Consider the following 24,024-nt stretch of genomic DNA (forward strand, 5'->3'; position numbering starts at 1 on the left):
CGTCGGCTGAAAAACTGAAATATATATATATATATATATATATATATATATATATATATATATATATATATATATATATATATATATATATATATATATATATATATATATATATATTATTCAGTATTAATCATTATTTATTTGTGTTTGTATAGTTATATAAATATGTATTATTACTAAATATTTTATTAAATAAATTATGAACGGCTGTGTGCTCTGTAATATGTTCATCATACATTATTTCAGAATATTCCATTCCTATTCTATTGTTATAGCCACTAAGCATTTTTCGCATCAAAAACCATAGAGATTAATACGTAGACGCCTCATGGAGCGGGTCGGCCCGTTGCTGCGATACGTAACAGCGTCCGCCATATTGAATGTGGCATCTCTGCCAGTAAGCTAATACAAGTGAATGGACCGAACTTTATAAAGTGCCGTTCTACAAAGTATTTTAAGTTAATTCCTGCCATTGACACATTTTCTCACACACATTAATATATTTGGCAATCAAAGAAATTGGTAAAGACAGAATTTTTAACTTTTGATGTGATTATTTAATTGTTTTGGGGCATTTCTGAATAAAGAGCACAATGTTTTATTTGATAGAAATGATTCTGATCATTTTTATATTGATGAACCAACACACTTTTACAGTGTTTTATTAAAGAATATATTTACATAATTCCATAATTTAATGTACATTTAACATTTCAAGACAAGAAACAATTTTCCTGTATTTATTTTGTATACGTTATTGAGAAATGACTTTTGATTTATAAATCAGTCATTATCAAACATTAAACTACATATTTTTCTTACTTTTTTCCAGAGAATAAATATTTATTACAGTTTAACTCTGCTATTGACAGCAAAGAGTGAAAATAATTCTAACAGAGTAAATTATATTTCTTTACAAAAGCTACATTAATACACTAATACTTCAGATTGAGATATTTAAAAATACACAAAAAGTGAAAGAATAAAACATGTATTTCTTATACTGGGAACACTGGTCACAGGCTTCAGTCTGCTGGTCACACTGGGAGAACTCCATGACTTCTGAGACGTCCTGGTTCACAGGCTAAAGCCAAGAATAAAAGAGAAATTATCCAAAAGTGAAATAGAAAATACATCAATGTTTCCTTCACATTCATAAAAAGCCATTTTCAGCATGTTGGGCTCTGACTCGTAGCATCTTTATAGCTAAATACCGACATGGAGAAGCTGAGCTGGAAACAGACTGAAGACCAGCAGCTCCAGCTGATCCTGACTGACCTTTACTCACTAAATCCTCTGGTTTTTAACTAACTTCTCCTCTAACAGTCGTTTCTCATCAGCTCTGATTAGAAAACAGTATGAAACGTTAGCTGCTATGCTAACAATCTGCGGTTATATTAGCTGCTATGCCAACAATCAGCGGTTATATTAGCTGCTATGCTAACAATCTGCGGTTATATTAGCTGCTAAGCTAACGATCTGCGGTTATATTAGCTGCTATGCTAACAACCAGCGGTTATATTAGCTGCTATGCTAACAATCAGCGGTTATATTAGCTGCTATGCTAACAACCAGCGGTTATATTAGCTGCTATGCTAACAACCAGCGGTTATATTAGCTGCTATGCTAACAATCAGCGGTTATATTAGCTGCTATGCTAACAATCAGCGGTTATTTCGGGCCAGTTTAGCTACATAGGAAATATTTTATGGTTGTTTAGAAGCGAAAATCTGGCTGCAAAGTCAAGTAATTCTGATCTTTCATCCTAACTTGGGAAAGGTAATGAGAATGAATGCAGTTTGTTTCGTAAAACGGTTGAAACACGTCCACCCAGCACAGAACTTAAGGAGCTCCCATCGCCCTGCTGCCACATAGAAGATGGCGGACGCTTTTACGTACGACTCAGGGCTCCATGAGGCGTCTACGTATTGATGCCTATGGTTACAGCCCCACCCTTTCCGCCTCTGCAGATCTGTGTGGCAGCGCGCTGAGAGTCTTCGCTTTCCTGAGTTCAGTTTATTCTAGTTTCATCGCTCTCCTAACAGCTTGCGCTGTTCTAAGTTAAACTTCAATGCTTTGGGTGTTTCGATCAAATATTTTCCACTTAGAAACGTGAATGAATCTGAGTTTCGGACGGAGAGACCGAACCAACCCGGAAATGGGTTCTTCTTCTCTGCTCCTGCTGTCTGTGGCCTTCATGCAGTTTGTCTCTGCTGCAGGTGAGATTCAGCTGCTACACACAGACAGATCCTTCTCCATCAAACTACTGCTGCTGATTATCAGTTCTACAGACCAGATGGACATAAATGAAAACAATATTAAATGGAGCTGTGGAAGAACAACATAAGCTCCTTTTCCACCGGCTCTACTTCAGCAGGTGATTCGCGGTAAAGCTCGCCGGTGTTCCGTCAATCCGCGCTTCCCCATCAGATACGGTTCCCCCTGCGTCTTCTTGCCGCTCCGCCCCGCCCACGCGGCAAAACACGCACGTGCTCGTGCTGAGCACTGAGAAAGCACGCGCGTAGGGAACTACGGGCACCGTGAAAGCTCAAACAACATGTTTTGGTTAAGTTGTCACTTTCTTCACGTTTTAGCGGGAAACTAATAATAACAATAACAACAACAATAATAGCAATAATAATAAATAATAGTGATGATAAATACATATATGTCACATATATATTATAATTATTACAAATGTATATATTTAGTTATATATACATCTATATATGTTTATGAAATAAAAACAGGGCAATGTATTTTAATACTCGATAATACCCATCAGATACCGATCCCCCAGTGTAAAACAATATTACCCATCATTAAAATGCATTGTCCTGTTTTTATATATATATATATATATATATATATATATATATATATATATATATATAAACATACATTTATAATTATTATAATATGTGCATGTATTTATTATTACTATTTATTATTATTTGTTTCCCGCTAAAACGTGAAGAAAGTGACAACTTTGCCGAAACATGTTGTTTGAGCTTTCACGGTGCCCGTAGTTCCCTACGCGCGTGCTTTCTCAGTGCTCATCACGAGCACGCGCGCATTGTTCCGCGTGGGCGGGGCGGAGCGGTAAGGAGACGCAGGGGGAACCGTATCTGATGGGGAAGCGCGGATTGACGTAACACCGGGGCTCAGATAGCTATAGCTGTCAGGATAGCATACATGCAGTCATTACGCATTCCCGCGCATGCGCATTAAGAAGTCCGACCGTCAGTGGAGTTGTCAGTCATACGCAACAAGTTATGACAAAAATAAGTCATTAAATTGTTTATAATATGATAACTAGATGAATATACATTCAGGGTGCAGCTGCAGTCAGCTACAACACGCCCATGTAAAACTCATTAACTTACTTAATGCTAAGTCAGGATGCCATACAATGTATATGATGATGTACGTCATGATTCTATGTTGCTGATTAAATAAAATCATATGGTAATGACAGCGTATGCATGTCTGAGCTAAGTATGACTATCTGACCATGTATGCTGACCTGACAGAACCCCGCCATCTTTGTTCACCACTCATTTGTAGTTTCCATCTCTTGAGATTTCTGAGCGTCTTCTTCTCCACTGGCTCTTGTTTGTTTTTATAGTCTGTTTGACTCCATCATGGAGTCTCTGGAGTCGGTCGATGCAGCTCTGGGGGAACAGGTGACTTCCAGCCGCATGTACCTCACAGACTTCTTTGAAAAAAATGAACAAAGTCACATTAAAGCGGTAAGGAAATGGTTTTACTCGTGTCCAGTGCAAAGCAGCCATCCACAGTCCAGGCTCCAGGCTGGATCTATAGGCAGTTGGCCCATTTCACACAACTGACAAAGGTGGTTATCATAATTGATTGTGCTTATTTAATTTAGGTGAATTATGAATAATTACAATAATATTTATTCATAACTCATGGTAATAATAATAACAGTCTAATCATTAGAAGTGTCTGAGGAGCTCGCCCATGATCGCCTCCTCAACAGGATCACCTGAAAACGGTTCAGGCGAATCTGGAAATGAGCTTCAGGGATTTCTGGATCTGGAAGTTCAGCCCTTTCGGACCGACGTGGTCACACAGGAGCAGTTTGTTGATGTTGAGGCCTGAGCTATTTTTGGCACATGTGGACCAAATATGCCACCTGTTATCGCTCTGTAGTAGGCGGCCAGGCTGCTTCTTCCTGCTGTCCCCACCACATATCTCATGGAGCAGGGGTTCAGCCAGGTCCTCCACACCAAGTCCAAATACCGAAATTGTTTGGACTTACAGCTTCTGGTGCACAATGGCTGAAACTTGCTTCTCTGCAACCTGGAATAAAGAAACTGGCAGAAAAACACGAGGCTAATTGGTTTTTCAAATGAATTTCCTTTAAAAATCAGCCTAAAAATCCGACTCTGTTCTCTGTTAAGTGGCAGATTCTTTTCCATTGGAACAATTTTTCCGTTCATTGTTCGGCATTTCTGATTGGCTGTTGTTTAATTAATATGTCGCGGTAGATTGCTCGCCGTTTCTGATTGGTTCCTGTTTTTTACAGTTAGTTAAAATTTTAACTGAAATTTCTATCTGTGGGCTGCACAGTGGTGCAGTTGGTAGAGCTGTTGCCTTGCAGCAAGAAGGTTCTGGGTTCGATTCCCGGTCTTTCTGCATGGAGTCTCCATGTTCTCCCTGTGCATGGTGGGTTTTCTCCGGGTACTCCGGTTTCCTCCCACAGTCCAGAAACATGACTGTCAGGTTGATTGATCTGTCTAAATTGTCACTAGGTGTGAGTGTGTGTGTGGTTGTGTGTCTCTGTGTTGCCCTGCGACAGACAGGCGACCTGTCCAGGTGACCCGCCTCTCGCCCGAAAACGTTTGCTGGAGAGGCACCAGCACCTCCCGACCCCATTAAGGGACAAGGGTGCAAGAAAATGGATGGATGGATGGATTTCTATCTGTTCTGATCGGCTGAAGTTGGGAGAATCTAATTTAGTTTCAGTTTCTGTTTCTTAAAATGTTATTTTTTGAACGTAGCTTTTATTCTCGTGCCGTCTCTGCTTCCTGACAAACTAATAAATCTCTCTCATGTGCGTCAAATTATTATTTTTTTATTACAAATTCAGAAACATCAGTAGTCATAATATCAACAGGAGCTCCTCTCGTTTGAAGGGGGTAACGGACCTGGATAGCCAGGACCATTAGAGCCAGTGGAAACGGGGCGATGGGAATGTTGGAGATTAAATTCAGTTGAGAAATTATTCATTTCAAAGGGAAATTAAATATGTGTCATATTATCCATCAATAAACCTCGCAGGCTCTGCTTCTTTCAGATCTTCCATTTATTCATTCAGTTCCTTTAATAAACAGGTGAAATATTAATAACTGGTGGATTTTTATGAAGCTTTCATGGATGTTTTGATCAAATGTGTTTTCTAAAAATGATGCTGCCAGGAAGGCAAAAAAAGATTTTGTTTTTTAACCAGATTTTTAAATAATTTAAAATTGCCTTTATGAAAACATCTTTTTCTTTTCTCAATATTTATATCGACTTTGACCTTTGACCCTGATGTTTCTTCTGTTAGATGAATCTTCAGATTGATGATCTGAGCTTTTTGTTCCAGCAGCAGAAACTGATGAGTCTCCATCATGCAGACCTGCACTGATCACTGTCTAGTTAAAGTCCAGTTTGACCTCTGACCTCTCTGCTCTGTGTTGTTTTCTCTCCTTCAGGTCAGAACAACGTGACAATCAAAGCTGAACCTGGAATTGACCTCATTCTCCCATGTAAAGATCCTGACCAGGAGGAAATCACAGTCATAGAGTGGAGCAGAACTGATCTGGGTCCAGAATCTGTCCTCCTGTACAGAAATTTTCAGTTTGATCCAGCAAACCAGGATCCATCTTACACTGACCGGGTTGATCTGCTGGTTGGTCAGTTAAGGAAAGGAGACGTGTCTCTGATTCTGAAGGACCCAACGACTGATGACAGCGGGACGTATGAGTGTCGAGTCGTTCCAGCAGATCTTCAGAAGAAACGGATCAGCACCGTCAGCCTGGTTGTTGCTCCTCCAGGTGAGAGTTTGTCTCTGGATCAGAACCAGCAGCTTCCCGGTTCTGATCAGATGATGATGATCTTCAGTCAGATCAGACTAGAGGTTAAACGTCACATATCTAGACAGTGTTTGATTGATCATGACCTTTAACCTTTATAATTAATGCCAATTGAATTTGATTCATTTTACCTTAAACACAAACTATGTTCATAAGTTATCAGAAACATCGGCTCTGCTGGCGACACCAGAGACTTTTTTGTTGCCCGTGATTTTGACTGACAGCATACATTTTTTTTAAATTAAATTAAGATGTAATATTGAATAACTTAAATAGTTTTATTTTGAAGCATAAGTGGGAAGTTGATGTTTTAAACCAGGGGTCCCCAAACTTTTTCCTGTGAGGGCCACATGACTGTTCAGGGGGGTACCCAGAAAGCACATGGGCAAAAACGGTTGTGAAACGGTCACTGGGACTGACTGGTATATATTCCATTCTGACATTAACATATGAATTCCTCATATGTTAACATAAAGGCTCGTTTTGAAGTATAAGCTGCTACTTACAGGCTTCGAAGAACTCGACCTGGAACGCGGCGTTCACAACAAACATGTGTTCATCATCTGCTCTACCGCTAGCAAACAACCGTACTGATTACATAGCATAAAAGTCAAGCAGTTCCCTAAAAGTCCAACAGATGGCAGCAATGCGCCATGCAAAACAAAACACCCTCAGTTTACAGGACACACTTCCTGCTAAAGAGCCCCCTGGTGGTTAAACTGGAAAATGCAATGTATGAAAAAAAATCTGAATGCTCCCTGGTATTGTTCAGGGGGCCGGACCAAATGTGGAGGCGGGCCGTAGTTTGGGGACCACTGCTTTAAACTAAAATTACGTACTGATATTTTACTAAACGATGCCTTGTATATGCGTAACTCCTGAAGGACTGGTGTGGACATGTCCTCACCAACTCTGGCCTGAAGGGGACAGTCCCAAGATTTTCTCCACCTTTTTTACTTTATGTGCCTACATCTATTTACACAGGGTTTCTACGCTGTAATGAAAGGTAATAAATGAGCTCAAATTAAGGCCAGTAACTAATGTAGTTAAAGGTAGTACATTTTTCATCATGCCTTCAAAATATTTTTTTATTTTTTATTGATGCTCACTTATTGTTTTAAGTTCATTTTACTAAAATCTGTATAAAAAATAACTACTGCACTGGCAGGACCTGAGCTGTCACTGATGGACTCCAAGCTGCTGTGTGCATGCGTAGAGTTGGAACCGCTTAATGTGTTGAGACTAACTAGTTAACTAGTCATTTTGCGCTTCGCCATGAGGAAATCTAAGTTTTCACAACTTTGGCTCGATGATCCGAGATTCAAAGACTAGGAATGACCAAAAGGCATTTTGTAAAGTATGCCGGAATAAATCTAAATTTGACCTGTAATGATGTAACGGGTACCAGGTTTCCGGACCCGTTGGCAGCAGATGAAGCTGAAAAACAGCATTTAAGTGAGCACACGGGAGACGCAGTCTGTGTGTTACGCCAATTTCTCAACTTATTTATTAACAAACCAGCTCATCCCACCATCAATACATCCCATTTCAGAGTTCAGCAATTCACTGTATTTATAGTCTATTTAGACATATTCAATCATAAACATATTTCGTCACAATTCCATGGATGGTAACATATACCTTCAATTCACCGCACTCTACATGCATATCTAATCACACATGGCGACATTTCATGGGCATGTATATTAAGCTACTGCACTGGCATAAATACCTTTTGAACACAAACCAAGTGAATGCACTAAATCATTGAATGCACTAAATCACTGCTTAAACCTCTCAAAACTGTCCAGAACACAAACAAATCATGGAACCTGAAAACAGCACAACACTCACTCCATACATACATATCCCCACTAACCCGCTCTTTCCCGCCGCTACAGTGTGCTAACCCACTAGCATCACGGTTCGTTGGCTACCTCCTCCAGCCGTTGCTGGCTCCGAAACACAACAAAACCCATCCTATCTCTCTCAACACGTTAATACATTTTCCCAAACATTCCCCAAACAGTATCAAGTAATAAAGTACTTTCTTAACATAAATATTGAGGGTTATCCTCACCTGAAAAACAGCATTTAAATGAGCACACGGGAGACGCAGTCTGTGTGTTACACCAATTTCTCAACTTATGAAAAACGGCAGAGCAACAGGCAGCTCAGAATCCCCATGCGCCACCTACCGGTGAAACACCGTTACTGCACCCATCGTCATTAACCCCATATACATTTAAAGAAATGCATGCCCTTTTATTTCCACTTTTGTGGGCACACATCAGTGGGCATCACAATGACGTGACTGTGATCAAATCAGACCCACCAGAGCTTCCACCATTCATCAGCAGCGGATTCCTGCGCAGAAACGGGGATCCCCGTTTCGTTTTTTGGTGCTAAATGAAGCGATGCAACTGCAGACCTGCTGACTCTAAAGCCAGCGCTCAGAGCTGAGCTGCTCTGAACACCGCAGCAACTAAAGTAAGTTAAATGACACCAACTGCACCAACGCTAGCAGCAGATTGCAGTGTGAACAAACTCAAAAGTGAAAATTCCACTGCAATTGTAGGAAAAGTGGTTGAACTTTTACGTACCAATTTATCATTCATTATTAGCATAGGTGCTGGAACAGGGGGGTGCAGGGGGCCATTGGCCCCCCCAGCTTTACGGCCCTGCCCTGCCCATCCGCTGGTCCCACCAGACATTTCCACAGGCCGCACACAACTCTGACAATCTGTGACTGACATCTGTGTTTATATGCAGACAGAGGTACAGATAATTTTACCACTTTTAACCATTTTTTCTGATTATTTTCCACCAAATCTCTTTACCTGCAGTGCATTTAATAGAGTTAAACCCACTATGCACTCATTATACATGACATTAACCAATTAAATATCAAGAACTATTTTATTTTAAGGTTAAAGTAACAATTCCATCAATGGTATCCATGAACTATGGACAGTACAACCAATCACATTTTATTTTGTCCATTTGAGAATTCCAACAGCAAAGCTAGCTAACAAGATACAAGTGCAGAGATGACAGACAAACAGAATAAAAAGAAAATAAAATACAATCAGACAAAACTGAACTTCCACTTTTTATCACTGAAATCCCCGACGTCGGCAACATCATCAAACACAAATACAGGACCTTCTGAGGCGGTCTGAACATTTGGGCAGAGCGACCCATGTTTCAACACTGAATGGCAGAGAATGTTTCATAAATCGGATCAACCTTGAGCTGAACGCTCCTTACTCCGGAGCGAGAATATCCAGTATCCAACTTGAAAACAACTTCACTGCGGTCACAAAGAAAACGCCGGTGTTCTGACTAGTTTGTTTTGGTCTGTGGCCAACAAAGATGGCGCCGAGCGACTGCGCCTGACGTAAACGTCACGCAGTGACGTAGGTTCCAAAGGACACATTTTTCAAAATTGTCTTTATTCATCCTCACTAACATTATTCAGCCTGGGATTTGCGTCTTCCTTCTCACGTCTGTGTCTTTACAAGAGGTTTTGCTTCTAAGGACGGTGGAGAATCGGATGGAGGACGTTTTAAAAAGTTCCGGGTCGATAGCAGCTCACAGCAGCTGCACAGTGTCCGTATCTAGGTAACCATGACAACAGCGTCGGTCCGTAGCGTTCAGGGGTCCTTTAGCTCCCGCCATGACAATGTAGTTGACCTTAATATTTCCTGTGTTTTATTTTGGTCATTATTGTTACACTTACATTAAAGATCTGTTATTGCTGTACCAACCGTCTGGACCCCTCAGATCTTCTGGTTCTGGTTCTGCATCCCCTGAACCAGAACCAAACGAGGAGAAGCAGCATTCAGCTTCTAGGCACCACAGATCTGGAACAAACTTACAGAAAAACTGCAAACAGCTGAAACACTGTTATTATTACAGGTTAGTTTTCTAAACTTAAAAAAGTAACTGATAGGGAAGCTCCAATATGAAAAAATTGACTTGTATTGATCTGATAGTAAAACTGCTGTTATGCCAGATTTACCAATATTTCATCTTATGATTTTTTTATCCAATTACTCGATTAATTGTAAGAATATTCGATAGATTACTCGATTACTAAAATATTCGTTTACAACAACCCTAAACTCATCCATCTTCATTTGTCTCCACAGATCCGTTTCCAGTTTGGGCCAAAGTTCTACTGGTTCTACTGGTTCTACTGGTTCTGCCTCTGGTTGCTGCTGCAGGAGTTTTTTATTTATGGCACAGCTGGAAACCAGGTGAGTCTCTAGAACTGTGTTGTTACCCATAATGCCTTTGGTCAGGGTCTGCTCTCCTCCAGCGCAGGGCTGCTGTAATGTAATGAATCCATTTATTAATACCAAAATACAGCCGGTCCATTTCTCGTGCTACCTTCAGGAGCTAGCAGGACAAAATGGCATCAAGCAAAAGCTCGTCATTCTCTCTGTTAGCCTCTATCTAAGCTAGTTAGGGTGTTCCCTAGTGTGTCACTTACTTTAACTCAGTGTTTCTCAGTCCTGGTCCTCAGGCCCTGCATGTTTTAGCTGTTTCCCTTTTTGCTACACCTGGACTGAATCTGTGTGCAGTTCTTGATGGTCATTCAGTCATTTGGATCAGCTGTTCTGGAATAGAGGCTCATTAAAACATGCAGATGTAACATAGTTAATATTGTATTGAATTCCACTTGTCATTACTTCCCAGTTTGGGTTCATGTGTAATGGGTGAAACAGCACCCCCTCCTGGTGGTGGGTCATTACTTCCCAGTTTGGGTTCATGTGTAATGGGTGAAACAGCACCCCCTCCTGGTGGTGGGTCATTACTTCCCAGTTTGGGTTCATGTGTAATGGGTGAAACAGCACCCCCTCCTGGTGGTGGGTCATTACTTCCCAGTTTGGGTTCATGTGTAATGGGTGAAACAGCACCCCCTCCTGGTGGTTGGCAGTATTGAATATAGTGAACACAGGCATCTCGTTGCCAGTTCTTGAGAGATGGGCGCGAGGCAGGTTCACTGAGTCTAACGCTCCAGTAAAATGTTATGTTAGCTTGTTGCTAACATGAAATGCTGTTCCTCGTAAGGTGCTGAACCCGCTGTGATGAACCTGATTCCTGATCAGTCCATATTCTATTTCACGCAGAGATAAACAACGTTTCATCTCATCCTGTCTCCTGGCCCTTATTTAACACAACGCAGAACTGATCGATCACGATTACCGAGGTTACACAGAGCAGGACTGAGGACTGGAACTGAGAAGCTCTGCTTTAACCTGAGCTCTGAGGACGTTTCCTAACATTTCCTGTCCTTTAGCTTTAGCTCTGCAACTGCCTAAAAGAGATGGAAGGAAAACACAGAATTATTTATTCTCAACACTTGCATGTTGAAGGGTGTCAACCATAACTGACACTATATCAGAGTTGATTCAACCATCATCTGAATGTGGATCTGCATGAACATGTGAGTTGATTTTATATTAAATGAAAGCTAAGGAATCTATCTTTTTTTGTAAATCAAATTGTATTGATTTTCTGAATATTATTTCACATAAAACACAAATACAGAACAAAAAAAAAGTCTGGTGCAGTGTAGGTATATCATACATTTTCTGATTCCTTAGAGTCTGTTGAGTATTTTAGTCATTAACTCTTGTGTCCCTGATGTCCCTGGATACCACTGGGATGAAAGAAATGTATCTAGTTTGGTCAAAAGGTGTGGAAAAATGTGTAATAATTTTGGTTTAACGACCTCTAATGACCTTTGTGATGGTTAGAGAAACATGGCTTAAATGAAAGCCAAGACTGTCCCCTTTAAGATGATACCAAATACTGCATTATAGACCTTTGACAAATGCCCATACCATGACCCTAAACCAGAGATACACCAGCCTCAAAAAACAGAATTTTTCCAAAGGGGTTGTTTACATCATGAGATGATAGCTATGACTCGGCTACCATTTAGGAATGGCTATCATACCAAAATATTAACTAGTAAGTAAGTAAGTAAGTAAGCTTTATTTCTATAGCACTTTTCACAGACCAGGATCACAAAGTGCTGCACAAAGTGTAAAAATAAAACAATTTAAAACAACATATAAACAATAAAACCCAATATTACACTAAAAAGCAAGTTTAAAAAAGTGGGTCTTAAGTTGTTTCCTGAAAGTGTCTATGCAATGTAGAGATTGAATGGTGCAAGGTAGCTCATTCCATAGGCGAGGCGCCACAGCTTTAAAAGATCTGTCTCCACGAGTCTTAAAAAAGGTCCGAGGAACCGTCAACAAGTTCAGATTCGACGACCTGAGGCTCCTAGTTGAAACATAAGGCTGTATGAGGTTCTTAATGTAGTCTGGCGTCTGTCCATGAAGAGCTCTGAAAGTCAGTACCAGGATTTTATAGTGCATCCTGTAAGATACAGGCAGCCAGTGCAAGCCTTTGAGGATGGGTGTGATATGTTCCCTCCTGTGGGTGCAGGTGAGCAGGCGTGCAGCAGAGCTTTGTACTACCTGCAGACGCATTAACTCCCTCTTATTGAGACATGTAAACAGACTGTTACAATAATCCAGTCTCGATGAGACAAATGCATGAATAATCATCTCAAGCTCACCATAAGTCACCATTTTACGAAGTTTTGAACTAGAGACATGTATCTTTTCAAAAAATTTTTGATAGACTTTGCCACCCTGAAATGGACAAAAATGTCAAATTTTGGCCTCTGGCCCATGGACTAATTAGGAGGAGGAGGTGTCCCCTCCCTCCCGTTCTTCCTCATGTGGAGAGCTGTTGCGGGTCAACATGCAGCCTGTACTCTGAGTGTTTCATTGCGGCCATTGCAGGATTAAAGTCAAAGTACTTTTTTTACCCGAAAAAGAAGTCCACAAACCTACACCGCCTCCTCACTTGCTGAGAACGGTATCAAAAGAAGAGCCCCTTACTACAGTATCGTCATCTAATTACATGTCGGGAACGGAGAGCTGTTAGCCAGCTGCCATCTTGTTCGCCTGCCCACGTGACTCTCAGGAATCAATCTCGATTCATGTACATTTTTTGGTCTACATCATAAGATTCTAGAGGTTGCACCAACTACTCGATTCTCTCTGCAATTACTTTTTTGGGGGTCAGTCAACTTGTCGCAGTCACAGATTTTTCCAAGAAAATGAGAGAAGGTGAGCTAGGTGAGTTCGTCAGAAAGCTAAAATTGTATATAATTAATTTACCAAAGAGAAACTACAAATTCCAGCAAGAGCTATCGAATAGGGGCGTTGCATGGTGCAGTGGTTCAGTGGTTGGCGCGGTGCCCTGCATATAGAGACTGTAAACCCCCGCAGCCTGGAGTCTGACTCGCGTCCTTGGTTTGCTTGGCCCGTCCCTTTGGTAAGATAACTAGGGTCTGTATTCAAATGTTTAGAAAGGGAGGAACTGGGAGAGATTCTAGATGTTGAACGGGCATGAGAACATCCTGTTTGAGAATGACCTTTGCTCTGTCTGGACCTTTGCTCTCTCTTTCAGAAACAAGTCGACAGCCATCTAAAGCTGCTTTTGATCCTAAATGTTTGACCCAACCTGAAACTAAATGATTGATTCTCCAGGCTTTTGAAAACTTTATTCTGGCTCATCGTACAGTACAGACCAAAAGTTTGGACACCTTTTCATTCAATGAGTTTCCTTTATTTTCATGACTATGAAAATTGTAGATTCACATTGAAGGCATCAAAACTATGAATTGACACATGTGGAATTAGTTACTAAACAAAAATGTGTGGAACAACTGAAAATATATCTTATATTCTAGGTTCTTCAAAGTAGCAACCTTACCTTGGATTACTGCTTCACTCACTCTCTTCATTCTCTTGATGAGTTTCAAGAGGTCGTCACCTGAAATGGTCTTCCAATGGAGTTCCCAGAGATGCGTAGCACTTGTTGGCCCTTTTGCCTTCACTCTGCGGTCCAGTTCACCCCAAACCATCTCGATTGGGTTCAGGTCCGGTGACTGTGGAGGCCAGGTCATGTGTTGCAGTCCCCCCATCACTCTCCTTCTTGGTCAAACAGCCCTTACACAGCCTGGGGTCATTGTCCTGTTGGAAAATAAATGATGGTCCAACTGCAAGATGCTGTGGTAGCCATGCTGGTTCAGTATGCCTTCAGTTTTGAATAAATCCCCAACAGTGTCACCCTCAAAGCACCCCACACCATCACACCTCCTCCTCCATGCTTCACGGTGGGAACCAGGCATATAGAGTCCATCCGTTCATCTTTTCTGCGTCGCACAAAGACACGGTGGTTGGAACCAAAGATCTCAAATTTGGACTCATCAGACCAAAGCACAGATTTCCACTGGTCCAATGTCCATTCCTTGTGTTCTTTAGCCCAAACAAGTCTCTTCTGCTTGTTTCCTGTCCTTAGCAGTGGTTTCCTAGCAGCTATTCTACCATGAAGGCCTGATTCACACAGTTGATGCAGAGACGTGTCTGCTGCTAGACCTCTGTGGCATTGACCTGGTCTCTAATCTGAGCTGCTGTTAACCTGCCATTTCTGAGGCTGGTGACTCGGATGAACTTATCCTCCGCAGCAGAGGCGACTCTTGGTCTTCCTTTCCTCATGTGAGCCAGTTTCTGTAACTTGATGGTTTTTGCGACTGCACTTGGGGACACTTTCAAAGTTTCCCAATTTTTCAGACTGACTGACCTTCATTTCTTAAAGTAACGATGGCCACTCGTTTTTCTTTACTCAGCTGCTTTTGTCTTGCCATAATACAAATTCTAGCACTATTCAGTAGGACCATCAGCTGTGTGTCCACATGACTTCTGCACAACACAACTGATGGTCCCAACCCCATTTATAAGGCAGGAAATCCCACTTATTAACCTGCAGGGCACAACCTGTGAAGTGAAAACCATTTCAGGTGACGACCTCTTGAAGCTCATCAAGAGAATGAAGAGTATGTGCGAAGCAGTAATCACAGCAAAAGGTGGCTACTTTGAAGAACCTAGAATATAAGACATGTTTTCAGTTGTTTTACACTTTTTTGTTTAGTATATAATTCCACATGTGTTAATTCATAGTTTTGATGCCTTCAGTGTGAATCTACAATGTCAATAGTCATGAAAATGAAGAAAACTCTTTGAATGAAAAGGTGTCCAAACCTTTGGTCTGTACTGTATAACATGAGGTCTGAAACCCAGCTATAAGCCGCTGGTTTCTCCGTTGCTCTCGGTTTTCCACAAGGCCCAGCAGAGGCTCAGCTTTATCTATAAAGCTCCCTTCATGTTGGAGGCAACTTGCTGGAAACGCATAATAAATGGTATTTCTGAACTGGGTTTGGGCCAGAAGCCAGGGTCACAGTCTGCAGGTCCAAATACCAGAGTTATGAAGTAACTGAAACGGGTGGGATTCTCCCTTTTGCTCCCATCTCTGTAAGAGGCCTGGTGGATATTAAAAGCCATGTACTTTCATCTTTTCTTCACTTCCCTGGACGAGCCAGAGGAGCCATTTCTCATGTTCTTTGCTCATGTTCTTTGCTAACCGTATTTTTCGGACTATTAGCTGCTACTTTTTTCCTAAGCTTTGAACCATGCGGCTTTTAACCCGGTCCGGCTTTCTGTGGATGTTTCCTCAACCACCAGGGGGTTTAGCAGGAAGTGAATCACTGGAAGTCAAAATTGGCCATCGGTCTGTATTGCCAGATGCAACTTAATATGAACTTCTTCCTCTGGTTTCCGTGATGAGTTGGTATGAAATTGAAAACATTTCTCCGTCGTGCCTGCTGCTAGCATGTCTTGTTCTAAATGAAAATCAGCTCTTTCCTCTTTGATTTCCAATTTTGACTTCCAATAATTCACTTCCTGCATGTGTGAGGAAAAGGCTTTTATTTTTTATTATGTCAGTTTTGGTCCTTCATACGCAGTGGGATCTTTCTTGCCTGACATTGTGTTTCAAGGCTACTTGGAGGCTTTTCATACTGAATGCTGATTGGCCGTTTGCTCAAGGTAGAGGGTTTGAGTTTGAGCTTTACATTGGCTGCAGATACAGGAGACGTTAGCAGCCTGCTCAGCGTGACGCGCAGTGACATGTTTCATTTGAGGGGACAAATGAAGCGGGTAGCCGACCTTGTGTCCAACTCATCTTGTCCTCTGTTGTCTCTCAGTCCACACGGTGTCGGAGGAATCGGGAGTGGAGTCTGTCCTGCTGTCCTTAAAGGTCCCACGTTTCCTGTGGTTCTGCATATTCAGACTTCGGCAGGTGGATAAAGTGGAGTGGAGGGACGGAGACAACAGGAAGGTCCATGTGAATCAGAACGGTTCTGATCAGCCTGAAGATCAGGACGAGTTCTACAGAACCAGAACCAAGATGGATAAAAACCTGCTGAAGACTGGAGACCTCAGTCTGACTCTGAGACGACCCACTGAGGGAGACAGAGGGACCTACAGCTGCAGAGTCTCCAACAGGAAGGGACACGTCCTGATGGAGAAACAAGTTCAGCTCTGGGTCAAAGGTCAGTGGTTTAAATGTATTTTTTTAGAGACCAACCAGAAGAAATGTTTGGACCAGAACCAGTTCCATCTCTGTTTGAACTTGATCAGTTCTGGTTGTCTCTCTTTGACTATTTGACATTCACATGTAACTGGTTCTGGTTCTGAAACATTTAACCCCTGACCTTCATCAGAACCAGGCCTGAGAGGTTCAAAATCTTCAGCTGGTTCTGGATTGTTCTGAATCTCTGCTCAGCTCCAGAACCTCCAGGTTCTGTTGGCTCCAGAACCAGCCTGGTCCAGTAGCTCCATCAACCCGTCCAGAACTCAGAGCTTCATGTCCATGTGGACTGAAGGACGTCCTGATGTGGGACGGAACCAGAACCCTGACAGAACCAGCCTCAGTCCAACTGGGCCTTCTGTCTCCAACAGAGGACAGGAAGTCCTGAAGTTCTGCTTCCTGTCCTCTGATTGGTCCACACTGAAGAGACGGAGCAGCCTGTCCTCTGCTGGTCTCCATGGAGATGTGTCCTCGTCTTTCTGCCAGTCTGAGTCCAACTGGAGACACAGAGTCCAACAGCTGCTGGGGACAGTCTGCAGCTTCCTGCTGTCCTCACTGAGGACATTCTGTCCACCTGCTGCTGGTTGGACACAGCAGAGACAACAGTGTCTCTGTTCAGTGGAGACATGGGACACATTTCAGATGGAACCAGTCCAGTCAGAGGACATGTCTTCAGAGCTGCTGCTGTCTGTCCAACTCATCTTGTCCTCTGTTGTCTCTCAGCCCAAGAACAGGTGGAGGTGGAACCAGGGGACGAGTCTGTCCTGCTGCCGTGGACAATCACAGAGGATCTGGATGGAGACGTCAGAGTAGAGTGGATGGACAGAGACAACAGGACGGTCCATGTGTATCAGAACGGTTCTGATCAACCTGGAGATCAGGACCAGTTCTACAGAACCAGAACCAAGATGGATGAAAACCTGCTGAACACTGGAGACCTCAGTCTGACTCTGAGACGACCGACTGATGGAGACGGAGGGACCTACAGCTGCAGAGTCTCCAACAGAGACGGAAACGTCCTGATGGAGAAACGAGTTCAGCTCCAGGTCAAAGGTCAGTGGTTTCAATGTATTTTTCCAATCAGCTGACTGGTTCTGATCAATAGTGATGATTGGCTGATTAGAAGGTCAAAGGTCAATGTGATGTAATGAGTGATGAAGATGAGGAAGCAGAGCAGGAGGAAGAGGTCCAGGACAGACGGGGACACAGAGTCCAACATGTTGGACCTTCATCCAGTCAGAGGACATGTCCTCAGAGCTGCTGCTGTCTGTCCAACTCATCTTGTCCTCTGTTGTCTCTCAGCCCAAGAGCAGGTGGAATCAGGAGCGAAGTCTGTCCTGCTGCCCTGCAGAACGACAGAGAGTCTTCCTGGAGACGTTAGAGTGGAGTGGATGGACGGAGACAACAGGAAGGTCCATGTGTATCAGAACGGTTCTGATCAGCCTGAAGAACAGGACCAGTTCTACAGAACCAGAACCAAGATGGAGGAAAACCTGCTGGAGACTGGAGACCTCAGTCTGACTCTGTCATGGCCGACGTGTGAAGACGAGAACATCTACACCTGCAGCGTCTACAGCAGAGACGGAGACGTCCTGATGGAGAAACGAGTTCAGCTCCGGGTCAAAGGTCAGTGGTTTAAATGTATTTTTCCAATCAGCTGATTGGTTCTGATCAATAGTGATGATTGGCTGATTAGAAGGTCAAAGGTCAGTGTGATGTAATGAGTGATGAAGATGAGGAAGCAGAGCAGGAGGAAGAGGTCCAGGACAGACGGGGACACAGAGTCCAACAGCTGCTGGGGACAGTCTGCAGCTTCCTGCTGTCCTCACTGAGGACATTCTGTCCACCTGCTGCTGGTTGGACACAGCAGAGACAACAGTGTCTCTGTTCAGTGGAGACATGGGACACATTTCAGATGGAACCAGTCCAACATGTTGGACCTTCATCCAGTCAGAGGACATGTCCTCAGAGCTGCTGCTGTCTGTCCAACTCATCTTGTCCTCTGTTGTCTCTCAGCCCAAGAGATGTGGGTGGGGCCAGGGGAGGAGTCTGTCCTGCTGCCCTGCAGAACCACAGAGAGTCTGGATGGAGACGTTAGAGTGGAGTGGATGGACGGAGACAACAGGAAGGTCCATGTGTATCAGAACGGTTCTGACCAGCCTGGATTACAGGACCAGTTCTACAGAACCAGAACCAGGATGGAGGAAAACCTGAAGGAGAATAAAGACTTCAGTCTGACTCTGTCATGGCCGACGTGTGAAGACATGAACTTCTACACCTGCAAAGTCTACAACACAGACGGAGTCGTCCTGATGTTGAACGAAGTCTCTCTCTGGGTCAAAGGTCAGTGGTTTAAATGTATTTTTCCAATCAGCTGATTGGTTCTGATCAATAGTGATGATGTGTTGTGTAGAGGCTAAGCTAAGGCTTTAAGCCCTGAGGTGGTTCACCGGGGTAAAGTTATCTGCTGAGTTAAAATCAGAGCCGTCTTTGATCTCAGTGCATTTCATCCGTTTATCTTCCATGATTCTCGGCAATAATCATCGTATTTCCTTTTACGACGAGTCATCCCTCCATCATGTTGACAGACGCACAGCGTTCATCAGCATTCGATGTTTCACAGTTCAACATGGCGTTGGTGGTCAAACACTTTCCCCCTTCCAGGTGGAACACACCTGTTCTCATCAACAAAGGTTTTACCAAAATACACAGATCACATGACCCAACACCATTAGGAATAATCTGCTCCTACAAGCTGATTGGAAGGTCAAAGGTCAGTGTGATGTAATGAGTAATGAAGATGAGGAAGCAGAGCAGGAGGAAGAGGTCCAGGACAGACGGGGACACAGAGTCCAACAGCTGCTGGGGACAGTCTGCAGCTTCCTGCTGTCCTCACTGAGGACATTCTGTCCACCTGCTGCTGGTTGGACACAGCAGAGACAACAGTGTCTCTGTTCAGTGGAGACATGGGACACATTTCAGATGGAACCAGTCCAACATGTTGGACCTTCATCCAGTCAGAGGACATGTCCTCAGAGCTGCTGCTGTCTGTCCAACTCATCTTGTCCTCTGTTGTCTCTCAGTGCAAGAAGAGGTGGACATGGAATCAGGGGGGGAGTCTGTCCTGCTGCCCTGGACAGTCACAGAGGATCTGGATGGAGACGTTAGAGTGGAGTGGAGGGACAAAGACAACAGGAAGGTCCATGTGTATCAGAACGGTTCTGATCAGCCTGGATTACAGTATCCGAGCTACAGAACCAGAACCAAGATGGAGGAAAACCTGCTGAAAACTGGAGACCTCAGTCTGACTCTGAGACGACCCACTGATGGAGACAGTGGGAGATTCATCTGCAGAGTCTCCAACAAAGACGGAGACGTCCTGATGAAGAAAGACATTCAGCTCCAGGTCAAAGGTCAGTGGTTTCAATGTATTTTTCCAATCAGCTGATTGGTTCTGATCAATAGTGATGGTTGGCTGATCAGAAGGTCAAAGGTCAATGTGATGTAATGAGTGATGAAGATGAGGAAGACGTCCAGGACAGACGGGGACACAGAGTCCAACATGTTGGACCTTCATCCAGTCAGAGGACATGTCCTCAGAGCTGCTGCTGTCTGTCCAACTCATCTTGTCCTCTGTTGTCCCTCAGCCCAACAGGTGTGGGTGGCACCAGGGGAGGAGTCTGTCCTGCTGCCCTGCAGAACCACAGAGGATCTGCCTGGAGACGTCAGAGTGGTGTGGATGGACAACAGCAACATGAAGGTCCATGTGTATCAGAACGGTTCTGATCAGCCTGGAGATCAGGACAAGTTCTACAGAACCAGAACCAAGATGGAGGAAAACCTGCTGAAGACTGGAGACCTCAGTCTGACTCTGAGACGACCCACTGACTGGGACAGTAACATCTACACCTGCAGCGTCTACAGCAGAGACGGAGACGTCTTGATGGAGAAACGAGTTCAGCTCCGGGTCAAAGGTCAGTGGTTTAAATGTATTTTTCCAATCAGCTGACTGGTTCTGATCAATAGTGATGATTGGCTGATTAGAAGGTCAAAGGTCAGTGTGATGTAATGAGTAATGAAGATGAGGAAGCAGAGCAGGAGGAAGAGGTCCAGGACAGACGGGGACACAGAGTCCAACAGCTGCTGGGGACAGTCTGCAGCTTCCTGCTGTCCTCACTGAGGACATTCTGTCCACCTGCTGCTGGTTGGACACAGCAGAGACAACAGTGTCTCTGTTCAGTGGAGACATGGGACACATTTCAGATGGAACCAGTCCAACATGTTGGACCTTCATCCAGTCAGAGGACATGTCCTCAGAGCTGCTGCTGTCTGTCCAACTCATCTTGTCCTCTGTTGTCTTTCAGTCCCAGAACAGGTGGTGAAGGTGGATCCAGGTGAGGAGTCTGTCCTGCTGCCCTGCAGAACCACAGAGGATCTGCCTGGAGACGTCAGAGTGGAGTGGATGGACAGCAGATACAGGAAGGTCCATGTGTATCAGAACGGTTCTGATCGTCCTGGAGAACAGCACCAGGACTACAGAGGCAGAACCAAGATGGAGGAAAACCTGCTGGAGAATAAAGACCTCAGTCTGACTCTGAGACGACCCAGAGAGACAGACAGTAACATCTACACCTGCAGTGTCTACAGCAGAGACGGAGACGTCCTGATGGAGAAAGACATTCAGCTCTGGGTCAAAGGTCAGTGGTTAAATATATTTTTCCAATCAGCTGATTGGTTCTGATCAATAGTGATGATTTGCTGATTAGAAGGTCAAAGTCGATGTGATGAAGATGAAGAAGCAGAGCAGGAGGAAGAGGTCCAGGTTGGTTCTGGTTGATCCAGAAGAACCAACTGGATCAGTTCTGGTTCTGTTACCAGGAAGAGATGAAGCAGAGGAAAGAAAACGGAGAGATGAGAGAGCAGCTGGGTGGTGTTCAGACTTTGTCCTCAACACCTTCCACTTCTTCACCTGGTCTCTCTCAGACTGATGCTGCTGCTTGTAGCCACCAGAGCAGCTGTAGCTACTGCAGTAGCTCAGCTCATCACTGGATGAATGAGTGAATGTAGAGTGAATGAGTGAATGTAGAGCAGGGGGGTCCAAAGTCGGCCCTCATCCTGCATGTTTTAGTCTCTCCCTGGTTTGACACACCTGCATCAAATGAGGCTCATCAGAAGGAGAACGTTGACCTGCTGAGGAGGTCGTGAACCACTGGGGAGAGAATAAAACATGCAGGAGCCTCCAGGACCCACTTTGGACACCCCTGATGCAGAGTGAATGAGTGAATGCAGAGTGAATGAAGAGTGAATGAAGAGTGAATGAGTGAATGTAGAGTGAATGAGTGAATGTAGAGCAGGGGGGTCCAACGTCGGCCCTCATCCTGCATGTTTTATTCTCTCCCTGGTTTGACACACCTGCATCAAATGAGGCTCATCAGGAGAACGTTGACCTGCTGAGGAGGTCGTGAACCACTGGGGAGAGAATAAAACATGCAGGAGCCTCCAGGACCCACTTTGGACACCCCTGATGCAGAGTGAATGAGTGAATGAGTGAATGTAGAGTGAATGAGTGAATGTAGAGTGAATGAGTGAATGTAGAGTGAAGAGCTTTGGATCCTCTGACTTGATGAGTTCAGGTCGTTTACCAACATCTGATGCTGATAGATTGTCTCTCTAACTGTCCTCTGTCTCCTCAGCAGGGACAGTCCAGGTCCAACCAGAGGACATCATGGAGCCACTGCTGGCTGATCAATTAGTCTGATCAGGTTGATCATCTCTGATCATTGATCCAGTCAGACTTTGGATCAGAGCCGATCTCAGTGAAGGTTCTGATGGACCAACAGAGACACTTCCTGGTCCTCTGGTCCAGTCTGCAGCCTCTTATTGATCACTATTGATTATTGATGACAGAATGAAGATCTGAAGGAACTGAATCATTTCTGTGCCTGAGGAACCAGTTCATGACTGGAACTGGAACTGGTTTGGACCCATCAGGGAGGAGAAGAGTCCAGTCTGACCAGAACCACCATCATCCTCCCCCAAATCTCTGAACCTTTTGCTTCCAGTCTAGAATCTGGATCTTTAACTGTGGCTACTACACCAATTCAGATTTTCTGGCTGATTGCCGATTACAGATCTTTAAAAATCTGACCTGCTGGTTCCAATTTTGGCCAATACCATTTTTTTTTATCAGAAATGTTGCTACATATGGGGAGAGAATTGCCCTTTTCACACTGTAGGGTCTGGCTCGGTTCGGCCCGGCTCGGTTTGACCCGGTCCCATTGGTGCCATGGCCCTGGTCGTTTTGCATTCATCAGGATACGTCACGTAAATCGACCCGTTGCTAAGGCTACCGAGGCGATCTCCCCAGCGACTGCAGAACAGTTTTCTTCTTGGGTCCCGTCCTGCTGTTTCTGTTTGCGCTCATGAGCGAGGAAGGGAAACATTGACCTTCACATTTAACCAAAAATAATTCTCATCTGAATGTCGTCTGTGAGATGGACTCGGCCGGCTGAACTACTGCTGGCACGCGGGATTTCCCGCCAGAGGCAGAAATAACTTAGTTTACATCCTGAACGACTTCTGATCGGTTCATTAGAGAAATGTTATTTACATTTTCCATTAAATCTTTGGCTGAAGAGGCAAATCTATTCCCAGTGTAGAGTAAGAACAGATTATGACGGGAATTTATTGAGGCTCAGTGCCTCCAAATCCGAGGCCATGGTCTTGAGCCGGAAAAGGGTAGAGTGCCTTCTCCGGGTCAGGGGGGTCGTCCTGCCTCAAGTGGAGGAGTTTAAGTATCTGGGGATCTTGTTCACGAATGAGGGAAGAAATGAGCGGGAGATCGACAGGTGGATTGGGGCACCGTCTACTGTGAAGCGGGCGCTGTACCGGTCCGTCATGGTGAAGAGAGAGCTGAGCCAAAAAGCGAAGCTCTCGATTTACCGGTCAATCTACGTTCCCACCCTCATCTATGGTCATGAGCTTTGGGTCATGACCGAAAGAACGAGATCACTGATACAAGCGGCCGAAATGGGTTTCCTCCTCCGCAGGGTGGCTGGGCTCTCCCTTAGAGAGAGAAGCTCGGTCATCCGGGAGGGACTCAGAGTAGAGCCGCTGCTCCTCCACGTCGAGAGGAGCCAGTTGAGGCTCGGGCATCTGGTCAGGATGCCTCCTGGACGCCTCCCTGGTGAGGAGTTCAGGTCCCACCGGGAGGAGGGGAGACCCAGGACACCTGGAGGGACGATGTCTCTCTATGGCCTGGGAACGCCTTGGGATTCCTGGAGGACCTGGAAGAAGTGGCTGGGGAGGGAAGTCTGGGCCTCCTGAGGCTGCTGCCCCCGCGACCTGACGTCGGATAAGAGGAAGAAAATGGATGGATGGATCAGAATAAAACTGA

General features: G+C 44.2%; 1 protein-coding gene across 3 annotated transcripts; it reads left to right on the top strand.

Moving 5' to 3' along the window:
- Positions 1 to 1,379: 1,379 nt before the first annotated feature.
- On the top strand, positions 1,380 to 23,439 carry LOC103461198 (muscle M-line assembly protein unc-89-like). 3 transcript variants are annotated; one of them, XM_081599437.1, is made up of 11 exons: positions 1,883 to 2,219; positions 5,724 to 6,065; positions 10,259 to 10,366; positions 16,243 to 16,590; positions 17,352 to 17,681; positions 17,931 to 18,254; positions 18,645 to 18,971; positions 19,712 to 20,041; positions 20,276 to 20,602; positions 20,993 to 21,325; positions 22,322 to 23,438. In XM_081599437.1, exons 1-11 carry the CDS (start codon positions 2,117 to 2,119, stop codon positions 22,384 to 22,386), a joined length of 2,937 nt encoding a protein of 978 aa, XP_081455563.1. In that variant the 5' UTR covers positions 1,883 to 2,116; the 3' UTR covers positions 22,387 to 23,438. The 3 variants fall into 3 exon arrangements, with proteins under 3 accessions (XP_081455565.1, XP_081455564.1, XP_081455563.1); XM_081599439.1 differs by lacking the exon at positions 20,993 to 21,325 and having other exon boundaries at positions 1,380 to 2,219; positions 22,322 to 23,439; XM_081599438.1 differs by lacking the exon at positions 17,352 to 17,681 and having other exon boundaries at positions 1,381 to 2,219.
- Positions 23,440 to 24,024: the final 585 nt, after the last annotated feature.

This window comes from Poecilia reticulata, chromosome 18 (genome assembly GCF_904066995.2).
Source record: "Poecilia reticulata chromosome 18, P_reticulata-male-v2, whole genome shotgun sequence".
NCBI lineage: Eukaryota > Metazoa > Chordata > Actinopteri > Cyprinodontiformes > Poeciliidae > Poecilia > Poecilia reticulata.